At 43.4% G+C, this 14,492-nt stretch overlaps 2 protein-coding genes across 2 annotated transcripts in view; both read right to left on the bottom strand.

Moving 5' to 3' along the window:
- The window catches only part of LOC311167677 (popy Class I histocompatibility antigen, A-1 alpha chain-like), a gene marked incomplete at both ends in the record, with an annotated part of 424,513 nt that overhangs the window by 282,495 nt on the left and 127,526 nt on the right, over window positions 1-14,492 (bottom strand). The window lies entirely within an intron of this gene.
- Window positions 1-14,492, bottom strand: part of LOC311167678 (HLA class I histocompatibility antigen, alpha chain G-like) — a gene marked incomplete at both ends in the record, with an annotated part of 246,883 nt that overhangs the window by 231,104 nt on the left and 1,287 nt on the right. Inside the window, one exon of the mRNA XM_084228735.1 lies at window positions 13,774-14,055. Within this exon, the coding sequence (XP_084084861.1) occupies window positions 13,774-14,055 (282 nt within the window). The remainder of the gene's footprint in view (window positions 1-13,773; window positions 14,056-14,492) is intronic.

Below are 14,492 nucleotides of genomic sequence, written 5' to 3'. Positions count from 1 at the left end.
CCTGCATTTACTCTTTGTTTTGGTTGGCCATAGAAAAGCTATACAGCCTCTCTGTTTTATGTATCAAAGATCCCCAAAGAAAAGTAAGTGGCTGCTAGAAATTGTCAAGTTGATAGTGATGGGACACAGTTTTTCACTATCTGGTTTTCACTTGGAGCTTGTACTTCATCAAGGAAGATAATTACTATCATTTATCAACTGTCAGTTGACTTTCTTTTTTTTTTTTTTTGAAAGTTGCTAAGAGAGTAGTTCTTTTTTTTTATTTATTCATTCATTCATTTATTTATTTACACAAGCACTGGGTATAGTCAGTAGCTCGGGAGGGTGAAAGAATTCACCAGAGCCAGAGCAGGGAGCAGAGCAGGCAGAAGGACTGAAGTACACTGCTGAGGGGAGCAGAGGGCAGCAGGAGAGGTCTGTGCTCCTGTGGGACCCTCCTCCAGTGGCCAGGGAGCAGCAGGGGAGCAGCCAGGATCAAACTGGCACTGCAAAGGCTTCAGGCAGCTTTGCAACCCAGTGCTCAACCTCTGTGCCACCAGGGAGGCCAGGCTGTCAGTTTATTTTCTTAAAGGGACAGCTCACATTCATTTTCTAGAAAGTGTGTACAGGTTAACCAAAATTAATAATGATAGTTTTTGACATTCATGTCTTCAAGTAAAGATGGTAGTACCTCCACCCCAGCAAAAAAAAAAAAAAAAAAAAGGTCTAATTCACCTCATACAAATTAGTTTTCTTGGGACATAGTGCTTTGGATTGTGGCAGAAGTGACTTATATGTGCTCTATGTCATCAGAAACTGGGTTTCCTTTGTCTCCAGATTCTTTCTCTCAGGCTTGAGGAGATGCTCCCTGATTTCCTGAGCCTCCCTGTCCAGGACCCCACAGCTCTTCACACTGGACAGGGTAGTGTCTGTCCATGTCCCTGCTCCCTCCCTCCTGCTCCCTCCTGTGTAGCCCTTCTCCCCTGGGCACAGGTGCTGGACCTGCCTGTGGAAACCTGACAATAATGGGTCATTTCAAAACTTGAAGCCTCATTTCAATGCTTTTCTGTTTCTCATTGTTAACAACAGCTGACAGTGTTTGCCACTACCACCTGGTCTCAAAATGCTTTGTTTGCGAATGGCATTGTTTTATCTTTTTGGATTGCTGAATAATATTCCAAGTGTATATTATATATACCACATCTTCTTGATCCAGTCATCTATTTTGGGGCATTTTGGGTTGTCTCCAGGTTTTACCTGTTGTAAATAGTGCTGCAATAAACATAGGGGTACAGGTGTTCTTTTGAATCAATGTTTTTGTGTCCTTTGGGTAGATCCCTAGGAGTGGAATTGCTGGGTCATATGGTACCTTCATTTTCAGTAGACTGAGGAACCTCCAGACAGCTTTCTATAGTGGTTCGACCAGTCTGCACTCCCACCAGCAATGTAGGAGAGTTCCTACAGTTCCTATACCACATCCTCGCCAACATTTGTTGTTGCTTGTATTTTTTGATATGTGCCATTCTTACTGGTGTAAGGTGGTATCTGAATGTGGTTTTGATTTGCATTTCCCTGATTATAAGGGATGTTGAACACTTTTTCATGTGCCTGTTGGCCATTTGCATTTCCTCTTTGGAGAAATGTCTTTTAAGTTCTTCTGCCCATTTCTTGACTGGATTGTTTATTTTGTTTTTGTTGAGTTGTGTGAGTTGTTTGTATATCTTTGTGATCAGTCCCTTGTCAGTTGAATGGAGTGCAAAGATATTTTCCCAATCATTGGAGTGTCTCTCTGTTTTGGTTAATGTCTCTTTTGCTGTACAGAAGCTTTTCAGTTTGATGTAATCCCAGGTGTTTATCTTTTCCTTGACTGTCTTTGCTTTGGGTGATAAATCTTTAAAGATGTTTCTGTGATGTATGTCTTACAGTGTTTTACCTATATTTTCTTCTATATATTTTATGGTTTCAGGTCTTATGTCCAGTTCTCTTATCCATCTTGAGTTGATTTTTTGTGCGTGGTAAGAGGTATTGGTCTAGTTTCATTTTTTTGCATGTGGTGGTCCCAGCACTATTTATTGAACAAACTGTCTGTGTTCTATTGCATGGTCTTTGCTCCTTTGTCAAAGATCAGTTGTCCATATAAGTATGGTTTTATTTCTGGGCTCTCTATTCAGTTCTATTTGTCTGTGTGTCTGTTTTTGTTCCAATACCAAGCTGTTTAATTATTATGGCTTTGTAGCATAGCTTGAAGTTTGGAAGTGTGATACCTCCTTTCTTCTTTGTTTTCATCAGTAGGGCTTTGGCTATTTGTGGTTTTTTGTAGCTCAGTGTGAATTTAATCAGTATTTGTTCTATTTCTTTGAAGAATGTCATTGAGATTTTTATTGGAATAGCATTGAATCTGTATAATGCTTTTGGGAGGATGGCCATTTTAAAAATGTTAATTCTTCCAATTCATGAGCAGGGGATGTCTTTCTATTTCTTTGTGTCTTCTTCTATTTCTTTTAACAGTGTTTTTTTGTTTTTTTTTTTTTATAGGTCTTTCACCTCTTTTGAATGTGGATAGATCTAGAAGGAATAATGCTCAGTGAAATATGCCAGAAGGAAAAAGAAAAATATTGGATAGCTTTACTTATAGCAGGAATATAGGGGAACCAAATAAGACATCAGTATAAAAAAATAATAATAGTACAAAGCACAACAAAGCAGGGCCTACCCTGGTGGCGCAGGCAGTTGAGCACCATGCTATGAAGCTGTCTGCCACCTCTGCAGCACCAGTTCAATCCTGGCCAGCCGGCGAGGGTCCCACATGGGGCGGCAGACCTCTCCTGTCTCACCTGCTGTTCCCCTCAGCAGTGTATTTCATCAGTCTGCCTGTTCTGTTCCCCATTCTGTCTCTGGTGAATCTTCTCACCCTCCCACGCATCTGGCCTGTACCCTGGTTCTTGTATAAATAAATAAATAAATCTTAAAAAAAAGGCACAACAAAGCAAAAACAGACAATTATAAACAGAGACATACTGCAGGGGAGGAGGCAGAGGAGGGAGTTGGGGAGGGAGGAGCACAGGGGACTGTGGTGATCGTGCACAGGTGCATTGGTGAAGGAAACTCTATGGGGACTACACCTAAGGTAGTAGGGGAAAGCAAATACTGTTTAAAAATCAACAAAGACATAAAAATATTTAAAAAATAATTTAAAAAATAAACAATAATAATAAAAAATGCTTTGTTTGTAACATTTTGTATTTTTATAGCTAACACAGATTATATCCTAAGAACTGCACAATGCATATGTGTGTATACACACACAAATACACACACATCACAGACAGAATAAAGCAGGTCTCCCTAAATTTTGAAAGGGACGGCAGGTGTTGGTCCTCAGGCTCAGCACAGAGCTGAAGGGCTGGGCTCCATATCTGCTCTGGACGGGGCCCTCACAGCCCTTCCTCCCCTCCTCAGGGCTGTTCTCAGTGGGGCCCACGCAGGTTCTCCCCCTTCTCTTCTGGGTGAGGGCATTTATTACTATATTGTCAGTTCTAACGCTTTTAAGAAGATGGTTTTGTGTCCACATGTATCTCATATTTTTAGCTCTTTTTGGTGGGAAGGTGTATCATCCACCCAGCCCACCTGGTCAGGTGGAAATTCTAAGGCAAAATCATTCAATGACAAGATGGCGGGTCTTAGAGTAGAGAGAGGCTCAAAGCCTGAGAACACGTGACTGAGGGGGATCTGCCAAGGGTTTGATAGTGTCAGGGATTGTTGTGTAATTTATTTTTGATAATAAATGATTTTGATACTAATTAATATTTCTTATTCACACACCAGGGGATTCATAAATACTCAAGAACATACACAAATACATAAGTCACATCATCCTCAGTCAACCAAGTCCCTTCTATTGTGAACCCACTGTAGTCAGCAACTTCTCATTTCTCTTCCCAGAAAAGTCTAGGTATGCATTGACGTGAGAGTTAGGTCTGTAAAACAGACCAGGAGAAAATATTTGCAAAATATGACTCTAATATAATACATGTTTTAGAATATGCATGGAATCCTTAAAATTCAACAAGGAACAGATAACTTTTTAAAGTTGAGCAAAACTCTGAACAAATTCCAAGGAAGCTATATTAATGGCAACTAGGCATATGAACAGAAACTCAACATCATACATTGAAAGACATATATAAACGCAAGTGCAAATTAAAGTAACAAGGACATGCTATATACACATATTATATGGCCTAAATCCAAGTTCTAGTAGGGCAGCCCCCCTTTATCCACGTGGGATGTATTCCAAGACCTCCAGTGGATACCAGAACCAACAATAGTAAGGAGACCTCTATACATGAAGATTTCTCTGCACACACATATATGAGATAAATTTATATTATAAAAAATTAGGCGCAGGGGCCTCCCTGGTGGTGCAAGGGGTTAAGACATGGCCTATGAGGCTGTCTGTAGCCTCTTCAGCACGAGTTCTATCCCCTGGCCAGGGAGCTATCCACATGGCTCAGCAGACCTCTCCTGTCTTGCCCGCTGCTCCCCTCAGCATTGTACTTCAGTCAGTCTGCCTATTCTGCTCCTACTCTGTCTCTGGTGAATCCTCTCACCCCCAACATCTCTGGCCTTTACACCAGCTCTTGTATGCATAAATAAATAAATCTTTTAAAGAAAAGTTTTAAAAAAATAGGCACAGTATGATGAATAACAATAACTTTAAAACAGGACAATCAGGCCTGCCTGGTGGCGCAAGGGGTTAAGACGCAACCTAAGAAGTTGAGTTAAATCCACGGACAGGGAAATACCCACATGGTGCAGCAGAACTCTCCTGTCTCGTCCACTGCTCCCCTCAGCAGTGTATTTCAGTCAGTCTGCCTGTTCTGTTCCCCACTCTGTCTCTGGTGAGTCCTCTCACCCTGCACACCTCTGGCCTGTACCCCAGTTCTTGTGTACATAAAATAAATAAATCTTTAAAAAAATAACAAAAAACAGGACAATCAAAATCACAACAATGCACTGTAATAAAAGTTGTGTGACTGTGAGCTCTCTCTAAATATCTTATTATGAAAAAAATGTTGAACCTAGGTTAATTTCAGGAAACTGAAGCTTTGGAAAGTGAAACTTCAGATAAGGGGCAACACTGCGCACTGGTGCTGACCAGGATGGGGAATAAAAGGGACCCCTTTTCACTGCTGGAGGAAATGCAAAATCCCACAGTCACTATGGAAGAGATTTGGCAATTTCAAATCTTACTAAGTGAAATACAGTTTTACCCTAAAACCTGCTTATCACTCTCCTGAGTATTTACCCAACTCACTTGAAAACTTGTGTTTGCACAAAACCTGAACACAAATGTTTGTAGTAGAGCACCCCTTAAGTGTGGGCTCCACATGGTAACTCCTTCCAATGACTGCTGTGTGGAAAGGGACGCAGGAAAGAACGAATCTCCCAGGGAGGAAGTGGACACCCGAAGGGGGAAGGTGACATCACAAGAGGAGCAGGTGCAGGTGACTCTCCAGGGCGCTGGGCTGAGAAGGGCCCTTCATGTTTCTGTTTTTCCCCAACCCCATCACCCCAGTCAACCAAACTCAAGTTGAGGGACTTTCTGCAACACACCTGAGCAGTGCTCCCCTAAATGCTATGACCATCAAAACCAAGGAGAGTCTGAGAGACTGACTCAGCCAGAGGAGCCTCAGGAGACAAGACTGGGACTTAATGTGACATCAGGATGGGAGCCTGGAGAAGTCAAAAGAAATACTAATGACCTGAATCAGGTATGGGGATTATTCATAACATGTGACTATTGCTCCATTGGCTCTGCAGATAAGACAGAGATATCCAGGGCCTACCCGGTGGCGCAGCGGTTGAGCGCTGGGTTGCGAAGCTGCCCGCAGCCTCTGCAGCACCGGTTCCATCCCCGGGCACCATGCGAGGGTCCCACATGGCGCGCAGACCTCTCCTGCTGCCTGCTGCTCCCCTGAGCAGTGTACTTCAGTCCTACTGACTGCTCTGCTCCCTGCTCTGGCTCTGGTGAATTCTCTCACCCTCCTGCGCTTCTGACTATACCCAGTGCTTGTATAAATAAATAAATAAAAACTTAAAAAAAAAGAGACTAATCTGATTACATAATTTAAAAAAATTAAAAAAAAAAAGACAGATATCCAGAGAAAAGTGGTATGGGATACACAGGAATCTTGTACCATTTTTTAAATAGAAAAGGCACAGGGTGTGGAAGAAAAAATCATCTGCTTTGCAGTATCAGGGGTGTTGTCATGAAGGGTCTGCAGAGAAGAGTCTATGGGGAGAGAAGATGGCGCCTCAGACACAGGCAGCTCCAGAGCCTCCTCTCCTCTCCCCCACTCCCCCCACCCAGCCTGGTGCCAGGGCTGCTCACAGGGCATCTCAACCCCCCCCCCCGCCCCGTGATGCTCAGCCCCAGCTCACCCTCTCAGCCTGAGTTACACACACCCAGCCTCTCCCAGCTCCGCAGTGCCCCTGTTCTGCCACGGAGCTGAGGCTAGAGGGCGAGAACCCTGTGATATCCCAGGTCTTCCTGGGGCTCCCAGAGGGACAGGGCTGTGAACACAAGGGGGACCCCCATCAAGCTTCAGGTTCTGTGTCTGACCTGTTTTCTAATACAGGCTGACATGATGGTTCCTGTTAACTAAGCACCACAGACTTTGGTTCAGGCAGGAGCAGATCCCCAGGCCACAACAGGTGGATCTGAAGACCAGGGTGGGCCCCACAAACATACTAGGTGCCCTCAGTCTGCTGGGATGAGACCTTGACTCCAGAGTCCCTGTCACTTGTTCCACTGCTGACTCCCCGGATGGAGGCTCCTTCTCCAGGGAATCAACACTAATCCCTCCATTCCTAGGCTGGGCTGGAAGAGGGGCAGGAGGAGAGACCCCCAGGGTCAGGGGCTAGGAAGAGGGGAGGCTCCTGGAGGAGTCAGAAGAGGGAGAAAATAGGGGCTTTAGGGGAGGGAGGCCGGAAGGAGTGGAGGAGGAGGAGCCTGCGGGTGGGGACGGGGAAGTGTCAGCTTAGTGGACACTGGATGGAGGGGTTGTCTGTGTGGGGAGAGGCCAGGGGCTCTGGCTAGGGCTGGGAGAGTCTCTCTTGTCAGTTGGGCTATAACCACACAGAGGTCTTTCTGTGATCAGCTGGGAAACTGTACTTAAATGTAAGGCCTTCTCCATGCAGAGACATATGGTATAATTCAAACGCACAGGGAAGAAAGGATAAAGAAGACAAAGGGGTAATTTAGGGCTCCCTCATCCAGAGCAAAGCACCCTCATGCTGGGAGAGTCAGGGACGCTAGATAGGGGCTGCACAAGGCCTGTGCTGCCTGCTGCAGGCAGCCCAGGGCCCTGACATGGGGTTCCAGAGCCCCCTCCCTGTGCTGGCTCACAGCCCAGTCTGAGGCCATCTCAGCTCACAGCCCTCAGCCCCTGGACACTATCCAGGCACCAGGAGCCCCTACACCAGGAGGAATGGCCCAGGCCTTGGACTCCATGTTCTGGAGCACAGATAACAGGAATAAGGAAGAGCCTGGGGTCTGAGGTGACCACAAAGAGATCAGCCAGAAGGGGCCATGACTGCTGACTCACTTCTCCCTAAAAGGGAATGTATCTCCCCATCCTCACACTCCAGGGCAGGTGTCCACACTCCATACCCAAGGTGCCCAGGGTGAGACCACCCAGCCTTTGGAGCCCAGAGAGTGGCCCCTTCTCCCTCTCCATACCTGGGAGCCGGAACCTGGTGTCCTCTCTCTTCCTCCGGTTCCTGAGCCAAAGAGATGCCCCCTGGGTCCCTCAGGCCTTGCTCCCTGTGCTCCTGACTCTTAAGTTAAAGGCCTGGTGATCCTGGACCCAAATCAACTTTTTGATTTTCAATATTGACCTGGGGTTAAGGGTCAGGGGAGGAGTTCCCAGGGCCCCATAGGTGGAAGCTGCACCTGGCCTTCCAGCTGGGCAGAATCATTGTATCTGGGCATAAGACTGGGGCCAGAAGGACTTTAATGCCTAACAACCCTACTACCTGGCCAGGGCGCCCTCCCAAATGCAAGAATTTGCAGAGGCTGGAAGTCTGTCTTAGACTGACTCCTTGCACTTTTTTTCTTTTTTTTTTAAAGATTTATTTATTTATTTATACAAGCACTGGGTACAGTCAGAAGGGCGGGAGGGTGAGAGAATTCACCTGAGCCAGAGTGGGGAACAGAACAGGCAGACTGACGAAATTCACTGCTGAGGGGAGCAGCAGGCGGCAGGAGAGGTCTGCTCACCATGTGGGACTCTCCTCTGGTGGCCGGGAAGCAGCCGGGGATCGAATGGGTGCTGCAGAGGCTTTGGGCAGCTTTGCAACCCAGCACTCAATCGCTGCGCCACCAGGGAGGCAAAAATATGGGCCTTTCTCACAGGTGTAAGGTATTATCTTATAGTGGTTTTGATTTCCATTTCTCTGATGAAGTGATGTTGCCCTTTTTTTCTTTTTCCTGTTGGCAATTTGTATTTCTTCTTTGGAGAAGTGTCTTTTTAGCTCTTGTACCCATTCTTTGAATGGGTTGTTTGCTTTGTTTTTGTTGAGTTGTGTGACCTCTTTGTAGATATTTTATATCAGTCCCTTATCAGTTGTAGGATGTGCAAATATCTTGTCCCATTAAATAGTGTGTCTCTTCATTTTAGTGACTGTCTCTTTTGCTGTACAGAAACTTCGTTTGATGTAGTCCCAGCTGTTTCTCTCCTCCTTTGTTTTCCATGCTTCTGGAGAGAAGTCCTCAAAGACGTTTCTGAAGTTTATGGCACAGACTGTTTTGCCAATGTTTCTTCTGTATAGTTTTATGGTTTCAGGTTTTACATTTAAGTCTCATGCATTTTGAGTTGTTTTTGTGTGTGTGGTGTGAGGTAGTAGTGTAATTTCATTCTATTTCATGTGGCAGCCCACTTTTCCCAGCACCGTTTGTTGATGAGGATTTCCTTACTCCAGTGTATATTCTTTGTTCCTTTGTCATAGATTAGTTGACCATATATTGTGGTTATTTCTGGGCTTTCATTTTGATTCCATTAGTGTGTGTGTCTGTTCATGCTTCAATGTTATGCTGCTTTTATTATAACACTTCATAGTATAGTTTCGAGTCTGGGAGTATAATGACTCTATTCTCCTCCCTTCTATCAGGAGAGTGTTCACTCCTTGGTTGTTGGTTTTTTTTTTTTTTTGTTTTTTTTTTTGTGGTTCCATATGAATTTCATCAATATTCATTCCATTTCTTTGAAAAGGTCATTGATATTTTTTATAGGAATTGCATTGAATCTGTAAATTGGTTTTGGTAGAGTGGCCATTTTGATATCTTCCCCTATTTCTTTTAAAAGTGTTTAGTAGTTTTCCTTGTAAAGTCTTTAACCTCCTTTGTTTGTCATAATATGGCTCTTATTATGTTAAGATCTTTCCTTTTTAACACAAGTTTTTTGAGGGCCTTCATCATAGATGTTGGACTTTATCAAATGCTTTCCCAGCATCTATTCATATGATCATAAGGTTTATATTTTTCTTTTTGTTGATGTGGTTTATTAATTACATTAATTGATTTTTGGATATGAATCATCCTTGTGTCTCTTGGGGATAAATCACACTTGGTTGTGATGTATAATCTTTCTGATGCATTGTTGGATTCAGTTTGTTAAGATTTTTTTGAGGATTTTTGTATCTGTGTTCATCAGGGAGATTGGTCTGTAGTTTTCTATGTGTTGTTTTTGTTTGGTTTTGGTATTAGTGTAATATTGAACTCATAAAATGAATTTGGTAGTTACCTTTCTTTCCTGACTTTTTATAGGATAAACATCAATTCATCTTTGAATGTTTGGTAGAACTTATTTCTGGAACCATCTGATCCTGGGCTTTTGTGTTTTGGGAGGGTTTTGATTACTGTTTCAATTTCACTACTTGTAATTGGTTTAAGTTTTCAGTTTCTTCTTTGTTCAGTTGGGTAATAATATAGCCCTAAAACGTTGTCCATCTCATCCAGATTGTTGAATTTATTTGCATATAAATGTCCACAGTAATCTCTTATTATTCTCTGGATTTCTACTGGGCTGTTGTAGTTTCTCCTCTTTCATTTATAATTCTTTGGGTTTTCTTCCTTTTTCCCTTTGTGAACCTTGCTAGGGGTTTGTCTATTTTAGTAATTTACTCATTGGTAACCAGCTTTTGGTTTCACTGATTTTTTGGATTGTCTCTTTTATTTACCTTGCATTTGTTTCTGCTTGAATTTTTTTTATTATTATTATTATTTACTGGCTTTAGGATTTTTTTTTGTTGCTCTTTCTCTAATTCCTCAAAGTGGGAGATTAGGTTGTTTGTTTGGTTTATTTCTTGCTTCTTGATATGGGCCTGTATTCCTATATACTTTCTTCTTTTTATATATAAATTATTTTTTTCTATAATTCTTACATCATTTTTCATTTTTGCACAATGTACGCATTTTCATTTTGGTCATATTCCCCATACAATTCCCACCCCCTTATTCTGACCCTAATCCCTCTTAATACCACTTTTTCTAAATCCATATGTCCTGGTATGTTGTGTGATCTTTGTCATCGGCCTCAAGGTATTTTTTAATTTTTTCTTTGATTTCCTCATTAACCCAATGGTATCTCAGGAGCATGTTGTTCAGTCTCCATGTAGTGCACAGTGTCCTTGCTTTCTTTTTATGGATTATTTCTAGTTTGATGCCTTTATCATCTGAGGAGAGACTTGGCATTATTTCTCTCTTCATGTATTTGTTGATGTTTGTGTTTTTACCCTGTCTGTGGGTTCGTCCTGGAGAATGATCCACTTGTACTTGAGAAAAATGTGTATTTAGGTTTGTTTGTTTGTTTGTTTTTGAGAGCATAGCAGTGTCCTATAGATGTTTATTATTTCCATGTGGTCTAGATTTTCATTTAGGGCTATTGTGCCCTTGCTTATTTTCTGTCTTGTTGCTCTGTCCCTTGGTGAGAGTGCAGTACTAAAGTCTCCTACCACATATGTTTTCAAAGCTGATAGTAATTATCTAATGTATTTTGGTGCTCCCTCATTTGGTGAGTGTATACTGATGAGTGTAATGACTTTCCAGTGTATTGTCCCCTTGATCATTATGTTGTGGCCTTTGGTGTCTCTTGCCACCTTCTTTAGTTTGACATCTGTTTTATCTGCTATAAGTATGACTACCCCTGACTTCTTTCGGGGCCATTTGTTTGTTTGTAGAATTGTTTTCCAACCCTTTATTTTCAATCTACGCTTATCTTTAGAACTTAAGTGTGTTTCCTGGAGGCAGCAGGAGTTTGATTTCTGTTTTTGAATCCAGCAAGCTACTGGTGAGTTTAGTCCATTTACACTTAGGTACATGGAATTCTGTTATTGTCATTTGGTAATTGTGTCGTGATTTTCTTCACTACCTTATTCAGTTCTTCCTGCTCATTCCTCTGTTGGTTGAGATTTTAAGGCTTCTTGTAATATTTCTTGGAGTGGGGGTTTAATCATAGTGAATTTCTCAGATTGTGTTTTTATATGAAGGTCCTTAATTTTCCCTCACAAAGGAAGGAGAGCTCTGCAGGATAAAGTATTCTTGGCTCTTTTCCACCATTGTTGACATCATTCTCCCAAACCTAATAAATTTAAAAGGACATAAATTATATAATGTATATTCACACACAGAGAAGGCAATACAATAACTAAAAGAAATAGGAAACTCACAAATATGTGGAAATGCACTTATGCATAACCAAAGGATCAAAAAGAAGTCAAAACAAATTAGAAAATACTTTCAGAATAATGATAATGAAGAAACAGCATGTCAAGATTTATTGGGTGTATTAAAGCCTATAGAGAGAAGTGTACAGCTGACTGAATTAATAAAGAAAATTCTATAATCAATAACCAAAAGGTGCTCTTTAAATCAAAGGAAAAAGAGCAAGCTGAACCCAAAACAAGCCAAGGAAGGAAAAAAAGTAAATCATTCAAAAATGAATGAAATAAAGGAAAGAGACCCAATACATTAAAATAACTAAGTCAAATGTGTTCTGTTGAAAGTTCAATGAAAATGACACATTTTCAAATAGACACAATAAAAAAGAAAAAAAAAAGAATCAAACTTCTCATGTATGTAGTGAAAGAGGGACTTTATGCAACCATACAAAAATAAAGAGAATTATAAAAGATCTCTATAAAAGATCTCTGCTTCAGCCCTTGGCCTTCTTGCTCATGTCAGTCACACAGACACATTCCTGCTCGAGCATCTGTGCTGGAGGTTGTCCTGCTTGGACTGAACTTCCCTGCACATCACATCCTTGTGGGTAACATGTCCATCAAACTTCTTCTCAAAGGTCACTTCAGTGAGACCCACACTGACCATGCTGGGAAGAAAACCATCCTGTCGCCTTCCCACATCCTTACTCACTTCTAACCAGACACGTGGGTTTACTGTCTAATCTGCTGTCACACAGTCCCCAGTCTCCCCTACCCACTAGGACACACTCTCCACAGGCTGAAAGTTGTGCATGTTTTTAATTCATGGAGGTTTCCTAGTTGCATAAACTGTCAGTCACACCTCTGCTGCAAGAGTTATCAGTTGTGTCATCAGTGTAGAGCACCTCTCTGTTCTAGAGACGGTGTCTTTACTAATGTGGCGCATTACACAGGTGTATTTCTTTTGAAAAGTGTTTCCTAAGTTTTCTTTTTTTAAGATTTATTTATTTTTGCGTAGACAATTTGGGGTATAGGTCAGAAGTTCGTGGGTGGGGTTAGTGAGAAGATTCACCAGAGACAGAATGAGGAGCAGAACAGGTGGGTAAAACAGGAGAGGTCTGCTGCACCATATGCGGGTTAGCTCAGGAAACTACCAAATCCTCCTCTTTAGTAATACCAAAATTTTGTTGGAAATGATGGAAAGAATAATCAAGAAAGTCCTAAATGTGGCCAAAAATCAGATGAGTCTGGAAATTCATCTCACCAGACTCCTGTGTGCAGGGGACACCCTGGGCTTTTTGGGGACAATGACAGATGCCTTCTGCTGCTACATCTACACTGTCCCCAGGGGCTTAGGGACAAACCCCAATCCACACTTATCTGTAGCCTGAAAGCAGCTTCCTCAGGCCTGTGGGAAGCACCATCATATGAGACAAGGAGGAGTCAGGCTATGAAACCTTAACGGAATCCCCAAGCCTAGACCACAGGGAAGTTTCCAGAACTGTGACTGGACACTTAGGGCAAGACCAAGAGATGAGAGGGGACTGGCCAACTGCCTCCTGGGGGTCTGCTCTCAGCAGTGACCTTCCCCTCTGCCATTTTCTGGAATCAGGACTCCATCACCAGTATTAGCAAATTCATAATTATCAATTATGAACACTGTGATTCATTTTCAAAAATGCTTTACAAAAGAGGGTTAGCAATCAGCTCCAGACTGGCCAACACAAGTGTTTGGGTGGTACTTCCCATTAACAGGTAGGGCAAGTGCTATCTGTGGCCTGAAAGCACCCAGTAGACATGATCCCCCACTCCCTTCCCTACCTGAGTGCTTCTTCCTTCACATCACAGCTGCACCACTGCAGTTCCAGTGAGCACAGCTCCAAAGAGAACCAGGCCAGCAATGATGCTCACAGTGGGGTCAGTGGAGTCGGTAGGGACGGTGGGCTGAGCACGTGCCACTGGAAGGGAAGGGAAGGTGAGACCCTGAGCCCAGGCCTTATCCTGACCCTCTGAAAGTCACCAGAAGGGCTCCAGATGCCCCTGAGAAGCACTGTGCCCATGTTCCCTCCTTACCCCAAGTCAGGCCTCGGCCTAGGGGCTCCGGCAGCCCCTCATGCTGCACATGGCATGTGTATCTCTGCTCCTCTCCAGAAGGCACCTCCACAGCCACCCACTTCTGGAAGGTTCCATCCCCCCCAGGCCGGGTCTCCACCAGCTCCATGTCCTGGGTCAGGTCTTTCCCATCTCGCTGCCAGGTCAGGGTAATGTCCGCAGGGTAGAAGCCCAGGGCCCAGCACCTCAGGGTGACCTTCTGGTCAGAGGTGGGGTGGTGGGTCACATGTGTCTTTGGGGCCTCTGAGGAGAAGGGTAAGAACTTTCACACTCTGGGTTTTTCTCTCATGGACCCTGAAAAACCCTTCTGTGACCATCCTCAGAATGGACAGGGCACTGGGTTTGGAACGAGGAAGCACAACATCTAGAAACCAGCCTGGTCTGGGGAGTCTGGGATAATATCTTATTCCCTAGAAAGTTCTAGAATTAGGGCGACAGCTCTGGATAGGAGGACACAATTCTCTAAGCAGGAGAGCACATAATTTTGCTCCTGACCTGGGGTCTCAGAAAAGCAGAGTGAGATCAGAAAAATGTCCTCAGACCAATCACAAGACCCTGAGGGAAAAACTCAGGGTTCCCAAGAGGGATGCCTGGTCACAAGGATCCCATGAAGGGTGCCTGATTCCAGGGCTGGTCTCCCCTCAGGCTCAGGAGACACTGGATTCCTTAACTGTTCTGAG

This window comes from Talpa europaea, assembly GCF_964194135.1.
Source record: "Talpa europaea genome assembly, chromosome: 2".
NCBI classification, from domain to species: Eukaryota; Metazoa; Chordata; class Mammalia; order Eulipotyphla; family Talpidae; genus Talpa; species Talpa europaea.
Note: the sequence above shows the minus strand (reverse complement) of the source record. Positions and strands in the feature narration are given on the sequence as shown.